Source organism: Nannobrachium achirus, assembly GCF_963921795.1.
Source record: "Nannobrachium achirus genome assembly, chromosome: 1".
Lineage (NCBI taxonomy): Eukaryota > Metazoa > Chordata > Actinopteri > Myctophiformes > Myctophidae > Nannobrachium > Nannobrachium achirus.
In genome coordinates, this window is record NC_137810.1 from 17,625,654 (window position 1) to 17,644,754 (window position 19,101).

The window sequence follows — 19,101 nt, forward strand, 5'->3', positions numbered from 1 at the left end:
TGTTTTTCCCAGTTGCTAAGTTATTCTGCCATTATATTATGCATTCATTTTTCTGGATACTGTTGCCCTGACTGCAACATACTGTATAGTTATATATATGACACCTCATATTGGCTGTACATGTCCATATTTTCTTTTATTTAGTTATTTTACACAAATAAGATCATTTTTGAAATGTTCTACAATTACATTCCTGACTTACTTGATACACTTTTTCACTTTAATTTATTACTGTTGTCGCTAAGTTTTATTAATTGTATTATACAATTTCACTGAACTACGCTTGTGTTTACTGAAGATCTCTATGCGCGCGCGAGCGTGTGTGTGTGTATGTGTGTACTAGGCAAAATGATTTCCAATTAGAAGTGGAATAGGCTCTATGCATATACGCCATTTTGTTCTACTTCCGGGTGTCTTTCAACTTCCTTCACAGGTGTTACCGATGATACTAATGAAGGGTCTGTTCCATTCTGGTCAAACAGAGTCAGGTGCTGATATTGTGCATGTTGGCTCACTGGAAACACTCTGCTACACCAGTGGGTGTACAATAAATCAAACAGACCCTTCATTAGTATCATCAGTAACACTTGTGAAGGAAGTCAAAAGACACCCGGAAGTAGAACAAAATGGCGTATATGCATAGAGCCTATTGAGTGGTGTGAAACAAAGAAGTTAATGAGACATTGTTTAGGGAGTTATTTTGTCCAGAATGGTGTGTGAAGCCCTGCTTAAGAGGACACACACACACACACACACACACACACACACACACACACACACACACACACACACACACACACTGTGGTCTCTGTTCTTGTGGAATTTGTCATATTTCTCTGGCTCAACTCTCTACATGGGGTTGTTCAGCCCCCTTCCTGTGTGTGTGTGTGTGTGTGTGTGTGTGTGTGTGTGTGTGTGTGTGTGTGTGTGTGTGTGTGTGTGTGTGTGTGTGTGTGTGTGTGTGTGTGTGTGTGTGTGTGTGTGTGTGTGTGTGTGTGTGTGTGTGTGTGTGTGTGTGTGTGTGTGTGTGTGTGCGCGCGCGTGCGTGCGTGCATGTGCACGTGTCCACATGGGCCTAAATGATATGCTCTCCTGAGGTGCCTTGCGTCATGGCAGAAGTCCTTCTGTATGGGAGGAGGAGAGTCCCTTTATACATGCGTACATGCATGCATGCACACACACACACACACACACACACACACACACACACACACACACACACACACACACACACACACACACATTCATCAGGCCCCCATCAGTATTTGTTCATTTCCTCTCCAGCTGGCCTGACCCACCCCTCGACCTCCTCCTGGCTTTCTCTCCTCTGTCCATTCCCTCGCCGTCCTCTGGTCCCTGCGGTTGTGTTTCTGGGGTGTAGTGCTATACAGTATGTGCTGTTCAGTGGGATTCGCCAGGTCTCTGGGGCTGGCCCTGCTGCCCCTGGCCCTGTGCTCCATCATAGCCAACCTGCTGCTGCTGTTTCCTATGGGAGAGATCACCTACCTCCAGGAGGACCACTTGGCCAGATTCATCTACTACTTTGGTGGACTAGGAGGTGGAGGACTGCTGGTGAGTACACAGCGGTGGGAAAAAGTACTCAGATGTTTTACTTAAGTGAAAGTATCAATACTGCAATATAGAAATACTCTGTTACAACAAGTCAAAGTCTGGAGTTCAAAACGTACTTGAGTAAAAGTACGAAAGTATTGGTGTCAAAATATACTTAAAGTACCAAAAGTAAAAGTACAAAAATGTGTGAAAATAGCTGATCTACAAGCTCACAACTGAGTTGTGAGCTTGTAGATCGGCTATTTTCAAATAGCCTGGGTATAAAATAGGGCTAAAGTGGATTAATGTATGTTTTGAAATAATCATTTATATCTGCAAAGTAACTAGTAACTCCAGTTTTCAAATAATTGTAGGGGAGTAAAAGTACTGAAAACTGGAAATACTCAAGTAAAGTACAAATACCTATACATGTATATAAAACTGTCCTTAAAGGGGAAGACCACCCATTTTCAATATTGAACTATGTCATTAATATACCTTAGAGGAGTTGTGTGGAAATAGAAAAAAAGTTCCCCCTCTCCTGTGTTGCCTAGAACTGGAGGATTGATTTTGGGGTTTGTATTGTAAAGTACAATGTGATGACATCACACCGTTGTACTTTACAATACAAACCCCAAAATCAATCCTCCAGTTCTAGGCAACACAGAAGAGGGGGAACCTTTTTTTAAATTTCCACACAACTCCTCTAAGGTATATTAATGACATAGTTCAATATTTAAAATGGGTGGTCTTCCCCTTTTAGTAAATGTATTTTTTTACTTAAACCCTCTATCCTTAGTCCAAACTGACCTGAGTTATACAATTGTACTTTTGTCCAGCTACAGTACATACAGTATCTCTTCGTCAAAAATACCCATTCTACAAGCTCACAGTGTGTCGCATTGTGACATTGTAGATCTGCTATTTCTGGCAAATGTTACCACCAGAATACAGATGCTGGGGTTCAAATGGTTAATCTTCTCTCTATACTTAGAGCTAATTGTAGAAGTTTCAGTTGAAAGGGTCTTAAAACTGCCAGGACTGTTTTCAGACCGTTAGACCCCCCCCTACACAGTATATGCCTGCAAGTTTGGCGTTGGCGTTGCTGCTTATTTTCCTTCTGACCAATGTGTTTTCAATAGTTTGGCATGTCCAAATATATGGTTTTGAGTTTGTCATTTAATAGCATCTTGTGATTCAGGCATGGTAGGTCCTCCATCCTCCTATACCATCAGTAGTAAACTTATAATAAAAAAAAGTCCCTTTCCCCTTCTCTGCTTGTGTCTGAAATGGCTAATTTCATAATATGCATGCATAAACCCCATCAGTGCATTTTTGTTTTAAGACACTTTCATTGTCCTTAATGGGACTGCAGGGACTCAGGAAGTGTTGTATGTATTCAGGTATGCAGAAATAATGTATGTTTTAATGCAACTGTTATCCGGTGGCCTTAGAGGCTGAGCCCCTCTAAAAAGGTCTGATCCTAGTATTGTCCCTCTGTTGAACCTATAATTGTTCTCTTTTCTGCGCTTTTTTGTTTTCATGAATTATCAATTTTTGCTAGAATTTAAGAGTGGCTAGTTCTTGTACTGTCACGAAGGACTTCAAATCAATATGTTCCGTTCAGCTGAAATCTGTGTCTCAGCTACTAGGACAGCTATTATACTGTATATCTAGGTCGACTGAATTCAGCAGAGTTTGAGAATGTATGCATCTTTGACTATTTGTATGAAATTGAATAAAGGCAGAGCAGGGTCCAGAATCTCTCCTAACACAATAGTTTCAGACAATAATGATGTGTTGTGTTTTATATAGAGTGCCTATTCTGGGGCAAACATTCAGCGGAAATAGCAGATCTACAAGCTCTTGAGATCATGTATTTCCGTGAAGGCATTTGGTGTAGAGGGGAAAAAGGGAGCTAGCTAGCCTTTTATACAGTAGACCCCTGGGGGACTCCGGTCAATGAAGTATTCTGTAGGGTTCAAGTGGTAGGTTGAGACAGCAGGGGTCAGTTAGTGGGACATGTACTTGGTGCAGTGGGCAGCTTGTACCAGAGTAGACTGATGAGTGTACTAGACTCTAAACAGTCTAAAGCAGGGGTCTTCAACGTTTTCAGGCCAAGGACCCCTTAGTTGAGAGAGAGATGAAGCAGGGACCCCCACAACTTTTTCATAGATTCCATATAGTTTCATTGTTTGACAGCACAATCATCAGTGTATTTTGGATTCATGTCAATTTGTGTTTTCAGATACGTATACACGTACCACTTGCACTATCAATACTTAATAAACTTGACATTCTTTTTCCCCTCTACACTCTACACCAAACCTCTTTGCCGAAAATAGCAGATCTAGAAGCTCACAACACCTCGCAGCGCGAGGCGTTGTGAGCTTGTAGATCTGCTATTTTTGGCTAAAGTTCTCTGAATATTGACGCTAGTATTCAAGTGGTTAATATAAAAAAGGAGAAAAAGGTTTCTATCACACAAAGATTTGGAGGACCCCCTAGGAGTACCAGACCCGCTGTTGAAGACCCTTGGTCTAAAGAGTGTACTAGAGCAAGGGATCCCAAACATTTCAGGCTACGACCCCCCAAAATAATCACATTTGAACTGAGGGCCCCCCAATAAAGAATCATATTTTAACTGGGGACCCCCAACCTGTCAAGTACTTAGAATTGTAGGAGTTGAGGCATTACATTTAGTTTGACTAGTACACTGCTAATGTAGGCTATTCAATTATCAATATTAATTTATTCATTTGTTTTGTGAATTAACACTCACACTATGTGTGGTTGTTTTTGCATTTATGATCAAAAATAGAATTTAGGTCCAAATGCCACTTTATTTCACGTTTTTGAATTGAATATAATGATTGCATCTTTTGTGGGAGTTGTTTGCCTCTGTTGTTCATTGTGAACAATGGAGTGTTGTGTCAATTCATATATCTGATAGTTGTTTGTACCCACTACTCATTGACTGAGCAGAAAGGAGCCGTTCTGTTTGGTTTACTAATAGAACAGAGGAGATGTTGTATTTTCCTGGACCAGATTAGACTTGTTGAACAGTAGAGAGAACTGTGTTTGTGTATGCACAAAGTGTCACCCTATAAAATGTTTCATTTGATTAGTTCATTAATTTGTTCATGAAAAAGATCCAAGACAAAAGGAAGAGATACTGCATAGCTTGTACAACTGCAGGCAATTAAACACTGTACAATAAAAGGCAATGTTTATATATGTTCCTTGAAAGCATAACCTTCATAACGACATATTTGCCATGTGGACTAAGGCATTCAGGAATAGTGATTTTTAGTATTCGAATTCGAATACCTTAAAGTTATCGAATAGTTGAATATTCGACATTTTTATCCAGTAAAAACAAGAAATTTTCAGTTCCTCCATCATGACATTGAGTTTGCCGGCTGGCCGCTGTTTCTTTCCTCTGGTAATTAGTTCTGTGAGACTAAACGTGACGCATGACATCAGTATATAGAGCATTAACAAATTCATCCACCAGGGGCATTGACAACTCATTCTTATGACTTCATATCTAGCCAAGCTGTATATAACCATGAAGAAACAATATTTATTTTTAAAAAAGAGAGAAAAAAAAAACTAAAAAAATGAATATTCGACTTCGGTGAACAACGTATATAATAGTGACTTTGATATTCGAATATTCGGTGAATGCCTTAATGTGGACTAACTCTAACACTGTGGTTTCAAACTAAAAGCCCTTGAGCACACTTTGTATTAGAAATCATGTTTATTATATTACTTAATGGAACTGACACCCCTGTCTATAGGGTCAGGTAGGGCCGTGGCCCCCTTAACCTGATATCACCCTATACTGTATATTGTGAATAAATAATGCAAATATGTAACACAATTAATTTTGGTCGGCAAAATCTGATGCAGAAGACGGGAGGGACAGGGGTAAAACTGAGAAATACAGACCAGATGTGACATGCCACTGAAACACAATAGAAATATTTGAAATAAATAAAAACTTGAGTTTATATTAAGACCTTGCATAGTATTTAGAGAAACTAAAGTCCCCTTAATGGCAGAATCTCAAATACGTATATCTGCAATAGTTTAGTTGTTTATAACACTATGCTGGTTAGAAACTGAGATGTAACAATCTACAATACTATGTGTGTATTTTGTTGACCTTGACACATACATTTGCCATGAAACTTGCAGAGAGCATTCATGTTCCCTGGAGAATGAAACTATTGAGGGACCCCCATGACCTTTCCTCTTGTGCCATTCTGAGGCCGAAATGCCAGCCTTGCACACAATATATCTCATAATCTGTTTGTAGGATTAACAATACTGACCCCAATGGCCTTTACTCTAGCACCCCCGACCGTATACACCAACATTTTCACTTTTTTAAAGCGCCTTTACATAGGGCCTTTCTCTAAGCAATCCACAATGTGCACATCAAAGGAAACCATGCAATGCACCAGCCTGCTCATTGGGAGCAGTGAAGGGGTGTCTTGCTCAAGGACACTTCCAATACAGTCAAGAAGAGCTCGGGATTGAACAGAATCAAATGTTTTATGGTCATGATTCACCAGCATCCTGGATGGCTTGATTCTATGCTTCAAATAATTGATATAAATATTTTTGTAAAAGTCTATTGGAAAAGTGGCACCAGTATACCACGCCCACAGCTATGCCCTATAGTTGTCCAGAGACTACATCACAGGTGACAATAAATGTGTTGCTCAGATGTAAAAACGTGGGTGAAACTGTTCGCAGTAAAAGCTCCCTTCATTTGCCGTTTTCATGAAAGAGGAAAATAATAGAGATCGAAAAAAACAAACAAGGAAAACTGGTCAGAGATGTTAAATGTTCCTAAAATGGAGTAAATATATACTGTACATAAGGTGCATTAATTGCAGCTCTGATGATTGTTAGTACAACAATTCTGTGCACAGTAGCTCTGATTAAAACTGCTGTGAGATTGAATTGATTCCTTTAATTATTTAAAAAAAAGTTACTACTTGGGTCTTTGGATTCCCATGAGGAAATAATTCAGCTCCAGTTTGTTGAACTATAGCCTATATACCGTCAAGACTAGAAACGTGTTTCCTAAACCTACCAGGCTTAAGTTAAGACCCGCCTCACGGAAACGCGAGAACTTCCAGGAGTGGCTGAAATCCTTGCTGGACACATGGAGGGTGGATAAAGTCAGACAGAGAAAACATACTGAGAAAGCTATTAATTTGTCACTACTGTGCTCAAAATAAAAACTCTTACTGATAATATCAGTTAAATTGTTATAGTTTGGATATGGCTTTGAGCGTATTATGCTATGTGTATTATTGTAATGGATCGGTAGTAGGTACAGTATTGCTTTGCACTAAGAAGGGCACTAATTCTAACGTTCATACGCACTTTCATACTTAAGATTATTGAGAGGGGTGTTTCGGCGAGGCGGACCTTAACTCAAGCCTGGTGAGTTTAGGAAACACACAGAAACATGGGGATTGGGGTCTGTAAATATACTTTAGTAGAATTGTAAACAGAAGTTTCATCAGGCTAGAAGTTCTAGAACATGCTAAATACTTTAGATTAGGGATCATTATTCTGGGGATTAGGGAGCACAATGCTGTGTCTTTGTGACCTTTGCTTCCTCTCATCTGGCTGTTTTTCTTCTCTCTTTGTCGGTTCTCTCTTTCTGGAAATGGCAGAACACTCACAGTCAAAGAGCAAAGCTGGACCCTCTGGGATGAGTCTATCTATAGCTATCTGTCCTCCTCTGTCTCTCACATCCTCTCTCCAGGGGCGTCACAAGGGGGGGGGGGGGGAGTGGGACTGAGTTACTAGGGCCCAAGGCGGACACTCGCCCTCCCTCAAAGGCAGAGGGACCTTAATTATTTTATACTTTAGCTATTGAAAAATAGCAGATATACAAGCTCACAGTGCAGCACCGAGTGCCGCGCTGAGAGCTTGTAGATCTGCTATTTTTGAAAAGTCGTGAAAATGTGTGCAAAATCTTTGAATGTATGTATTTTTTTTTAAATGTATTAACGTTTTTAACTCAAATTTTTCCCTGGAACTAAATATTATGAGATGGAGGTCCGTGGCCAAATACATATCATTTTGGGGGCCCTTCACATGAAAAACTTTGAGCACTTTCTTTTTCAAAAATAGCAGATCTACAAGCTCGCAGCGCGGCACTTGGTGCCGCGCTGTGAGCTTGTATATCTGCTATTTTTCAATAGTTAAAGCACAAAATAATCCGTAATAATGAGTTCCCAGTTCCCCCTATGAAGCACATTCATGGGGGGCCCCGCAGTGAATCCTTGTAGGCTTGTACCCAGGGCCCAGAATTTGGTGCGACACCCCTGCTCTCTCTTTCCTTCTCACTCTCCCAGCCTTCCTCTGTCTCTCTTTACCCCATGCTCTCTCCTTCCCTCCTCACACTGACTCATTCCCTCTCTGTCTTCCTGTACGTTAAGGATACACTTCTTTAGTTTAGGGGGGGCATCCAGGATGTTTATGTGGTGATGTTTTGATCTCTGCGTGCGTGCGTGCGTGCGTGCGTGTGTGTGTGTGTGTGTATGTGCGTGTGTGTGAACAGGTTTATATTACTATGTGAGGACCAAATGTCCCCACAAGTATAGTAGAATTGGAGAAGTAGACATTGTGGGGACCAAATAGTAGGTCCCCACAAGGTGCGTGCGTGCGTGCGTGCGTGCGTGCGTGCGTGCGTGCGTGCGTGCGTGCGTGTGTGCGTGTCAAACCTTGAGAACTTCCCACCCTCTGTGAGGCTGTGATTTAGGGTCCCTGACCTCTGTGTGTGATGGAGAAACAGAGAGGAGAGAGGAGGAGGAGACAGGAAAGAGGAGACGAGGAAGGAGAGAAAGAGAGAGAGAGGGGGGAGAAGTGAGGAGGAGAAGGACAGGAAATGCCATCATACAAATGTAGAATTGTCATATTTTTCCATCTTTCTCTGTCTCTTTATTTCTGGGTTGTTTTTTGTCAGTTTTGTGAAAACTGGTTAGCAAAGACACCAGTAAGACGCCCTAAGGGCGAGAAGCGTGTGTCTGACATCATAGATGTTTGATGTCACAGACCACATGAGACTGACACAATATGTCCATATATGGGCATTCCCAGATATGGGCTTAATATTGATCTCCATATATGGGCATACAAGAGTCAAGGATGGAACTAATTTGTAAGTGTGACTTACGTTGCGTTTGGTTGTTTAAGTTGGACAAAATGTGGCCACAGTGTCACGCACTGTGACGCACATGAGCTTAATATTGATGACATCAGGGATCTCCATATATGGGCATAAAAGGGACAAGGACGGAATTCATTTGCAAACATCATTGTGATGTCAAAAGAGGTCAGCTACATCCTTCTGCTGAGCTGGGATGAGGTGATGTCAGGACAGGTCAGCTATAATGTCATTGTGATGTCTGAAGAGTGACAGGCAGACATGAGCTGGAATGACAGACAGACATGAGCTGGAGGCTTTCATACTAAGTAGCGACCGTAGGTCGCAATTAGCCACGGTTTTACCATTCTGTGCAGTTGCTAGCACACTTTTTCGTATTTATATTTGGGCTTTTATACATAGGTGCTCTTTTGAAGGAGGTAAGGAGTCTCCTCTAGTACATAACATACTGTATATATTTTTATTTCTATCCAGACTGTTGAGGAAGGTCAGAGTCAGGGACGTGCAGGGACATGCTGGGCCCCTGATTCAGCTGATTCAGGGAAAAAGAGTTGGAGATTGCGCGCTATATAGTGCTGCTGCTGCTACTCAAAGAGAAGTGACAACCAGTGGGCCAATTACATGAGTTAAATTTTGTCGTTGTTGGGTGGAAAGTGACCTTGTATGTCCAAAACCGTTTGTTTTGTATTTATCATTTTAGAAATTATTTAAACTAGTGAAAACAGCCGATCTACAAGCACACAACGCCTCGCACTGCGAGGCGTTGTGTGCTTGTATCTGCTGTTTTCACTACTTTTGTGCAACGGCCTTGTATGGTGAAGCAGGGCTTTGCTTTGCGAAAAAATTTGCAAATTTGAAACTTGGAGATACGAGGTTTGAGGTTTCTGCCCGACAGTGACGATTTACTTTGTTGACTGCCCAGCCCCCAAAATGGAACGAAGGCCGACATTTTATTTCAAATTCTTTCCCAATGGCCGGCCTGGACCGGCAGGGAATGAACCGGCCGTTCGGGAGTTGTCTTTCTTTTCCCAATGGCCAGCACGTCCCTGGTCAGAGTACTGGAATTTCACGGTTTAAACTTGAACTTGAATGAGTAACAAAGATCACTGGGATTACCAGGCTAATCAGTATTATTATATCTGGATTGATTAAAATGTCAAAGTATCCCCTCAAAAGTGAACTGCAGGCGCTGCTCTCTTTGGCTGTTGATTTCTTTGCTTCTTCATCAATAAAACTTTGAATTATGAATGATGTCTGTAGTAGAGCAGAAGAGTAAGTGGAACTGATCAGACAGCAGTTATGATGTAGAAGCAGAGTCAATAATTAATTTGTTTTACACAAATGGAGAATATATTGTGGATATATAGCCTAATATCGTCGCTGTCGGGTGGAAACATCATTATGTCCAAAATGTGGATCTGCCCAACAGCCCTAACAATATGCAATAATGTTTTGTATGAGAAACCTGCAAGGCAGTGGGTCAAATCCAAGTACAGAGTTAAATTAGAACTCAGGGGTTTACAGTGCTATAGAGCAACACTACTGAGCTGACATGCAGGATTTTCTTTTCTTCTTCTTTTAAGGCATTGTCTGAATAATTGTTTTAAGTTTTATTTTCTTCTGCTTCCAGATGCTGGTTCCAGCTGTGGTCTTCACCACTTTGGGGAAATGTAGCTGCTGCTACAATGAGGGCTTAATGGTGAGGAACTACCCCTTCCACCATAATTATTAAAAGTCCTACAAACAAGTGGTTCTCAAACCTTTCCATGTCAAAGACATTTTTGTGCCAACCCCCATACAAGGATTTGTGTCATTAAAATGTATTTCCAATATGTTTTCTTTTTTTAACTGATTTTGATGCTGTATATTAACTGATTTTCTGAGGACTGTCTGGAACCTCCTCAAGGACCCAGGCCCAGACCCCACTTTATGAACCACTGCTACAAATTGTACTGGAGGGAAGCGAAGGCTATGTCACAACCCTATTCTGTCTGACCACGGTCAAGACAAGAGTCACTCTGAAAATATAATGTATCACTACCACTGTCAGAGTCATGGTAGAGCAGCAGAGTGTACCTCAACCTTCTGTTATAATCTGTTATTACCACTCGTTAATAATGCCAATGCTGTGTCCGTATGAAGTGGAATGCTAATCCACATGAAAAAGGTCCACAAAGGTTCTATTGTTAATGTAGGCAGTAACACACCACAGCTTAAGCAGCTGCTGTTCCATATCTCTCAGCTCTCTATCTCTCTTGTGTGTGTGAGTCTGCGTGTGTGTGTGTGTGTGTGTGTGTGTGTGTGTGTGTGTGTGTGTGTGTGTGTGTGTGTGTGTGTGTGTGTGTGTGTGTGTGTGTGTGGTGTGTGTGTGTGTGTGTGTGTGTGTGTCTGTGTGCGTGCGTGCGTGCGTGCGTGCGCACATGTGCGTTTGTGCGTGAGAAAGAGAGTGTCATCCATCCGTCTTATCTGTCTAAAACAGAGATAAACTTTTGAAATGCTGTTGCGTTCACGCAAATGGACAGACAGCGGGAACTCTCTCTCTCTCCGTCTCTCCCACTCACACACACACACAGAGAGAGAGAGAGAAAGAGAACACATACTCAATTGTTACATAATTGCACTTGCAATTACAGTTCTCATGCTCTCTGTGTATGTCCTTGTCTTCACGTCTCAACGTCTGCCTGTGTCCTCCTATGCCCCCACTCTCTCTCTCTCCAGATGTGTGGATCCGTTCTGGCTGCTGTGGTGGGCCTGGCTGGCTCTGCTTACAGTTTTGTCATGTCGGGGTTGGCCTTGTTGGAGGGTCCCCACTGCTTCACAGCCCTGGGATGGACGGACCCCTTTGAACAGCAGGGGGGAAAGTGAGTGGATTATAGTGCCCGTGATTTTGGAATAAGATGAGAATGCATACTGTATATCTCCATATTTCATTTTTTTTTTTTTTTGTATATTAATGCCCAGCTTCTTCAGACAAGAGTTTCGCACAACAGTTGTGAAAATATATTTTCACAATATAAAAAACGGTTTGGGAAATACAAGTTTTCCACCCGACAGCATGAAATGTGGATTATTGTTAGGTACTGTATATGTTACAGTTAGTTTGGGTAACTCAGTTAGATTGGGGTAGGAGCGCTTGTTTTTGTTCACCTCATGTCCCAGTGGTAGAGCATTTGACTGCATTAGTCCCACGCTGGTGAATGCTACTATGCCTACCTAAACCTAACCCTAACCCTAACCCTAAACCTTAACCCCTTATCCATAAGACACAAGAGCTATATTAAGGATTCCTATCATTTTGTGGAAATAATAAAGAACATTGTCATTCCAAAGAATGCGATATTATTTTCGATAGATATTGACAGTCTATACACAAATATTGACACAAACGCAGGGCTACAAGCCATCAGGGACATATTCCGGAAATACCCGGACAGAAAGCGACCAGACAAAGAGCTTTTAGAATTATTGGAAATAAATTTAACAAAAAATGACTTCCAATTTAATGGCAGGACGTTCCTCCAGATCAGTGGAACAGCCATGGGCAAAAGATTTGCCCCGTCACTGGCCAATATCTACATGGCTTCCTGGGAGGAATCAGTAATGGAAAGATGTCCACTCAAACCATCACATTATTACAGATACCTGGATGACATATGGGGCACATGGGAATACACCATGGAGGAATTCCAGGATTTTATTACAATCCTAAACACACATCACAGAACAATAACAGTCAAATATGTCACAGACATGACACAAATTGATTTTTTGGACATCACTACATACAAAGGTAAATATTTTGACACAACAGGAAAACTTGACCTGAAAGTATTCTTCAAAGCTACGGACACACACGCTTTATTACATAAGAGCTCGTTCCACCCACAACACTGTTTTTCAGGAATCGTCAAGTCACAGTTATTGCGTTTTAAACGTATTTGTACGCAAAAAAATGACTTTGAAACAGCATGTAAAATTCTTTTCAAAGCCCTAAGGGAAAGAGGCTACACAAGAACTTACCTAAGAAAGGCCTACAGCACCTTTGAGGAGGTCAAGATCAGAGACCAGAGACCCCTTTTAGCCCTAGTAACAACTTATTCCAGCCAAAGCATATTGGCCAACAAACGCCTAAAAAGCAACTTTGAAAATAGGCATAACAATCTACTACAGGATTACAAGATAATCTCAGCCTATCGCAAAAATAAAAATTTAAAGGACTACCTGGTCCGGAGTAACTTGAAACAAAGTAACAGGGCTACAAAACCAACCCCAAGCTATTTCAGCCCACAGAAACAAATTATAAATAGATCAAAAAGAAATGTAGTTGAAATCAAACAAATTATACCCTACAACACACAAAATGTGATATACCTTATCACTTGTGACATTTGCAAACTACAGTATATTGGAGAAACGGGAAACTCCATAGCATGTAGGCTTAACCAACATCGCTATAATATTAATAACCATAAAGAAACACATTTACTGATTGTAAAACACTATTTAACACATGGGATCCAAGCCCTTAAGGTGTGTGGTCTAGAACACAACAGAAACTGGACTGTTGGAGAGAGGAAATTCCAAGAACAGGAATGGATTAGAAGACTAGATACGAGATACCCAGGAGGGCTAAATCTATAAAAGTTAAAACACTCTACCTACACAATCCCTAACACAAAGGCCCCCAATGCCTCTGTGATTAAACAACAATGAGCCTACTTGGCCTTTGTCATGCCTAGGGAGTGGGTACCACAACACACCCTAACCATAACAATGACCCAAGTGATGGACCATTATCACACCTGGAATCCTTTGTTATGCCTAAAACAGAAGATCTGGGGATTAACACAAACTCAAAAAAATTGAGATTTGAATAAACCTTACAAGCCTTGTCATACCTGAAGTGAATGGCCCTGACTGTCATACAACAGTCAGGATTACTTACTTAATCTGCAAGGAGACCTATTGAAACCTATTTGAAATGTAAAATGAATAGAATAAGAATTGTCATGGCGTTTATCGTGCGCTTGCCCAGGCCTCACGGCCTGGGCAGAAATATAACGATTGCATTCACCACGGCTTCGTAACTCGCGCGGCGCTCCGCCGGCCGCGCAGCCCTGGCCCGCTCTTCGCGGCCACTCGCGCCTGCGGCGCTCGGGGGCGAAGAGCAGGACCAAGGTCTGCTGGCCTTCGCGCCGCTTGCAATGTCGTGGACAATAACTATGACATCTATTGTTTTATAAAAAACACAACACTAGAAAGGCTAGTAAACATTTGGAAAAACTAAAAAGGACTAATTATAGCCCATAACCTATTTAAATCCTAAACACATAGTCCAAACAGACTATAACCATAGGGAACTTAAGAAATGTATAGAATATACTAGCCCTCTCCTACATTTTTAAATTATGGCGAGTGCAATCATTCCCTCAGAACTATTTACAGGAAGGAACCACTAAATATGATTCCTTAATGTAAACAGTACTGACCGAACTCTGACAACCTACCTAAACCTTACCCTAAACCTTACCCTAACCCCTAACCCTAAACCTAACCCTAAACCTTAGCCTAAACCTAACCCTAACACCTAACCCTAACACCTAAACCTTACCCTAAACCTAACCCTAACCCCTAACCCTAAACCTAACCCTAAACCTAACCTCAGTAAAACTATGCCTAAACCTAACCCTAATCCTAACCCTAACCTCAGTCAAATTATTCCTAGTTCCCCGAAGGAGGCGGCGCCTGCTCCACATTGTGCACAAAAACGAGCGCTCCTGTTCTCAATCTAACTGAATCTCAAACTAACTGTGACATATATATGTACCACAGTGAGTCTGTAGAATCTGTATCTCTGTGTGTCTGTATGAGTGTGTGTACATGCTTGGGATTATGCTTCATTGAGTATTTTAGCCCACCGTTTCCCAAACACTGGGTCGGGAACCATTTGTGGGTCGCAGTCAGATTTTTACGGGTTCATTTGTTTTTGGTTTCCCACGTTTTTTTTTAATTATTATTATTATTCAAAATATTTTCGAAAAACATTCCCAAAAAAGCTTAAATTTTCATGAAATAAAAAACAAATTCAAGAAAAAGAAAACAAAGAAAAATCTAAGAAATTCCATAAATTAGAAAACAAATGTTTTAGAAGTAGTGAAAATAATCTACAAGCAATGCGTTGTGAGCTTGTAGATCTGCTATTTTCACTAGTTTGGGTCCCCACCCAGCAAACGTTTAATTTCTCTTTTGGGTCCCGACCTGAAAAGAATGGGAACCACTGTTTTAGCCCCTCTAGCAGAAGAAGAGTTCTAGTGCAGTCACCCCCGCATCATTCCATTTTGATGGACGCTGTTAGGAATCAGGGTGCAACGGTATATGTGACCTCATGATGTTGATTCTAGCATCACCCTCTGGCCATTGCAGGCATCTCATCATGCAGTATGTAGATTGCTTGAGGAACCCTGTTGGTTTTGGTGTCCTCTTTTAGACTGTATGAAAGCATTATATCATTTTTATATATTTTTAAAATTATACATATTTTTTATGCCTTTATTGATAGGACAGTAGACTGACAGGAAACGGGGGGAGAGACGGGGAGTGACACGCGGCAAAGGTCGTCCGGATCGTGAATCGAACCGGCGACGCCGCCAGGCATCCATGCCTATGTGGCAATGCCTAAGTGGTATGCGCCCAGGCCAGCGGGCGCCCCTGTCCTACAAATTTCATACAGAAAGGCAGCTCAATGGGCTTTACATACAGCATAAAAAAGCATTTAGAGAAATAAATAACAGGAATGAAATAGAGAAAAACATTTAAGGCATAAAAAAAGAACAACACAATGTTAACTGTATCCATGTACAAATAGTGTGGGATAGACTATCCTTTCTTAACATTTTGGAGTCTTGCATCTGATCTACTCTCCCTCTGTCTCCCACGCTCTCTTCCTCTCTGGTTCTCCCTCGCCCTGCCTTACGTCTTGGTCCTTTCCTCTCTCCTCTTCTGTCTGTCGCAGGTACCTGTTGGAGCCAGAGTCATGGTCAGAGTGTCTACAGCCCGTCCACATAGTAGAGTGGCACGTGACTCTGTTGTGTGTGTTATTGGGCCTGGCAGTACTGGAGTTCATTATCTGTCTTCTACAGCTGGGGAATGGTTTGGTTAATGCTGTCTGCAGGCCCTGTTGCTACAAACAGGAATATAGTCTCAATGCTTAGAGATCTTGTAGACACTGACATGGATACATAATGCACAAGATAGAAAACCTTGAGTCTGCATGTACATATACAGTACAGACGTGTGCTTGCTCACGCGCACGCAGAGATACAGTGCATACATGCATGCATTCACCCATCTAGCGTCAGTGTTTAGACATACGCAGACATGCACACAACTCAGTCTATGGACGCATTCGATATGCAAAATGTGTACATGCATGATGTGTGCCACAACACCAATGCCTATATGCACGTCATACTTACTCAGTACAGCCCTATGGGTCCATTTGGTTCCATTTGAGCCCTCCCAGGGCTACACGTGGACAAATGAACACTGGGGATTTTATTGTGTATGTATAGCCTTACAGTCCAAACATATGCACTCACACACTTGACAGCCATGTCAGTGTAACCAGTACAACTGTATTTCATTTTGACTTTTTAGTTCTATCTATCTATCTTGTTAAAATGACAGCCTATTGTCAATAATGATAATAACCAGAAGCTAGTTTCTCTTGTGACTCTCAACAGAGAGCATTTAAAGTAGGAATACATTTTGGTGCTAATCGCTGGATGATTGGCACATGTGGGGCAAAACGATTAATTCACCTGTCGATTTTGTGATTTCAGTGTATATTCTTTTGATTAATCACGCTGCCTTAATCTCAAAACACCCGGTGGTCTGTAGGCTTCTTCAGAATGATGGTTACACAGCTAGTGCACTAGAATCATTGTCAACCTTGTGCTGTAGATGAAACATCTAGTCAGTGGTATGGCAACCCACCATCTAATAGTGGACAATGCTAATTGACCACTTCTATTTTCATTATTTGTGAACATTACTGAAAATGTCTGGACATTTTTAAAGAAATTTGCCTACGACGACTTGCCCACGATAGGGACGCCAGGTTGCAAGTGGTTAAGGTAATTGGTGGGACTGTAACTCTGTGAGGGTACAAATGGAACCAAATGGACCCATAAAGGGTTCATTTGTTTCCATTTGTACACACACAGTTAAATAAACACTGAGGATCCTACAGTGCAGATTGGAAATGAAAAAGGTTGAGAGTCACTGCTGTAATCCCATGTAAAGAGGTGGATATAACAATAACACGTATACCTGTGTATCAACTCCACTACTGATTCTCATGAAAGGTGTGTCTATAATTACACTGGACGGAAATTATATTTATGTTCAAATATACAGTATTAAATTGCCATTTGGCTCATACACTTATTGTCAGACTTATTATGGAAGCAAACCTATTGGTGTAGGAGACTCAGGAAACTGATACATTTTACTCATGGCAGAAGTGTTGTTTGGCTGAAGCATAGAATTTGAATAATAATTGAAGTTTGTGTTCTGTGGGATGAATATTGTCGGAAATGAAGCTACCAAATGTACCACTGTCCACAAACAATGCTATTTTTCATTACAACCGCCATGTACAGAGTGCCAAAGGAGATGACCACGATACACCAGGAACTAGCCTTGCAATCCTTTTGAATTCTGGTTTTAAGAACGTCTGTATAACCTATATAAAATAGTAATAGATAATTAGTGTCACAGTCACAGTTTGAGTTTGTCATGGAGAACCACATGAGTTTAGAGTTTAGGCATTTTAGCAGATGCTTTTAATCTAAAGCGACTTACAATAAGCAGGGAATACATCAATATAATAAGCAAGATAATATGTCAGTACATACAACAAATGCATAGGAATAAAATAATAACATAGGTAGACCACGCACCTAATCAGTAAAAAATAACTTTTCTAAAACCTAATAATGCTATTAGTATCTAACTTCATGTATGGTCATCGAGGGAAGGGGGAGTGAACGAATTGATTACTTTTCTCTCACAGAAGCACAGCATTGCTATGAATGGAAATTTCCGTTCTGTTCATTTCTGTTTCTTGGAACAGAGATGGATTTTGTTTGACACAGAGACAGGTCAATGTTTTTTTTGTGTGTTATGTTTTATATAACATTTGTTGCCATTTTCAGAAACTTCTGTAATTTTTGTCTTGATGTCTTCTGAATGCTAGCTCAGTGTTAAAGACATTTTATATTTAGTATCATATTTTTTTAATGTATGTTTGTTTGTGTTGCCATGAGTAAAATACATATTTTCCATTGTACAGTAGATGTCTCTTGTCGTTGTGTCATTTTCAATGTGAAAGTTTGCACTTGGCTGGGGAGAGACTTCAGAAACTAGGACACAGACATTTCTGGGATATTGATTGACTATCAACATTACAATTCCCAGTTTCACCTGGCCTGACTTAATTCATTGACCTATATACTTACCAATATAACACACTGGAGAGATAAGAGCAAGGACAGGGATAGGGAAGACTGGGCATTAGAGTCTCTAGGTGCCCACTCCTCTCACCCAGTTCCAAGAAGAGTGGGCACCTTATGGGGGAGAACTGGGGGGTATGCAGTCTTGTGGGCACAAATCAGTGCCCGTGTTGCGTCTGCCCGGTAAGGATGCGCTGTGATTAGCCAGTAGTTGCTGTGACTGTCAATTCTGCCTTGTTGAACTTCATAGCGTTTTTGCAACTGTCCCTAACCCTAACCTCAGTAAAACAATTCCTAACCCTAGCCTTAACCCGGTCCCTAACCCTAGCCTTAACCCGGTCCCTAACCCTAAACTTAGTAAAACAATGCCTAACCCTAGTCTTAACCCAGTCCCTAAACCTTACCTCTGTAAATCTAAACTTCTTGCTGAATCGTGTTCTGTGGACAAGAACACTAAGAATTCCCCTGGTGCCCACTCTTCCGAGGCCTGATGCCCACTCCATTTTGATGCCCAGTTTTCCCCGACTGCCAACCCTTCCTGTTACTGATTATGTAATTCGCTGTGCACTACATTATGCATGTATCATACCCCAACACAAGCTGGGGGATGTTGATTCTTCTAGATATTTCAGCTATCAGCTGCGGATGGAAGCACCTCTGGGGGGTTTAACAGGAGGTGGACCCAAGGTTACAACAACCATTAAACTATCAAGACAATTAGTTTAAATCCGATTTTAGCACCATCCAATGCTATTTGCTAAAGTAGGGGTTCTAAAACCTTTTTAGGCCATGACCCCCAAAATAAACATATTTGAACTGGGGACCCCCACC

The 19,101-nt window shown here is 41.2% G+C and overlaps 1 protein-coding gene across 2 annotated transcripts; it reads left to right on the forward strand.

The window, feature by feature from the left end:
- Positions 1-1,353: 1,353 nt before the first annotated feature.
- Positions 1,354-18,112, forward strand: tm4sf18 (transmembrane 4 L six family member 18). Of its 2 annotated transcripts, XR_013962330.1 has the most exons (5): positions 1,354-1,572; positions 10,386-10,454; positions 11,474-11,616; positions 15,768-16,650; positions 16,681-18,112. XR_013962330.1 is itself a non-coding variant. In XM_080733375.1 (4 exons), exons 1-4 carry the CDS (start codon positions 1,393-1,395, stop codon positions 15,964-15,966), a joined length of 591 nt encoding a protein of 196 aa, XP_080589501.1. In that variant the 5' UTR covers positions 1,354-1,392; the 3' UTR covers positions 15,967-18,112. The 2 variants fall into 2 exon arrangements, 1 of the variants encoding a protein (XP_080589501.1); XM_080733375.1 differs by having other exon boundaries at positions 15,768-18,112.
- Positions 18,113-19,101: the final 989 nt, after the last annotated feature.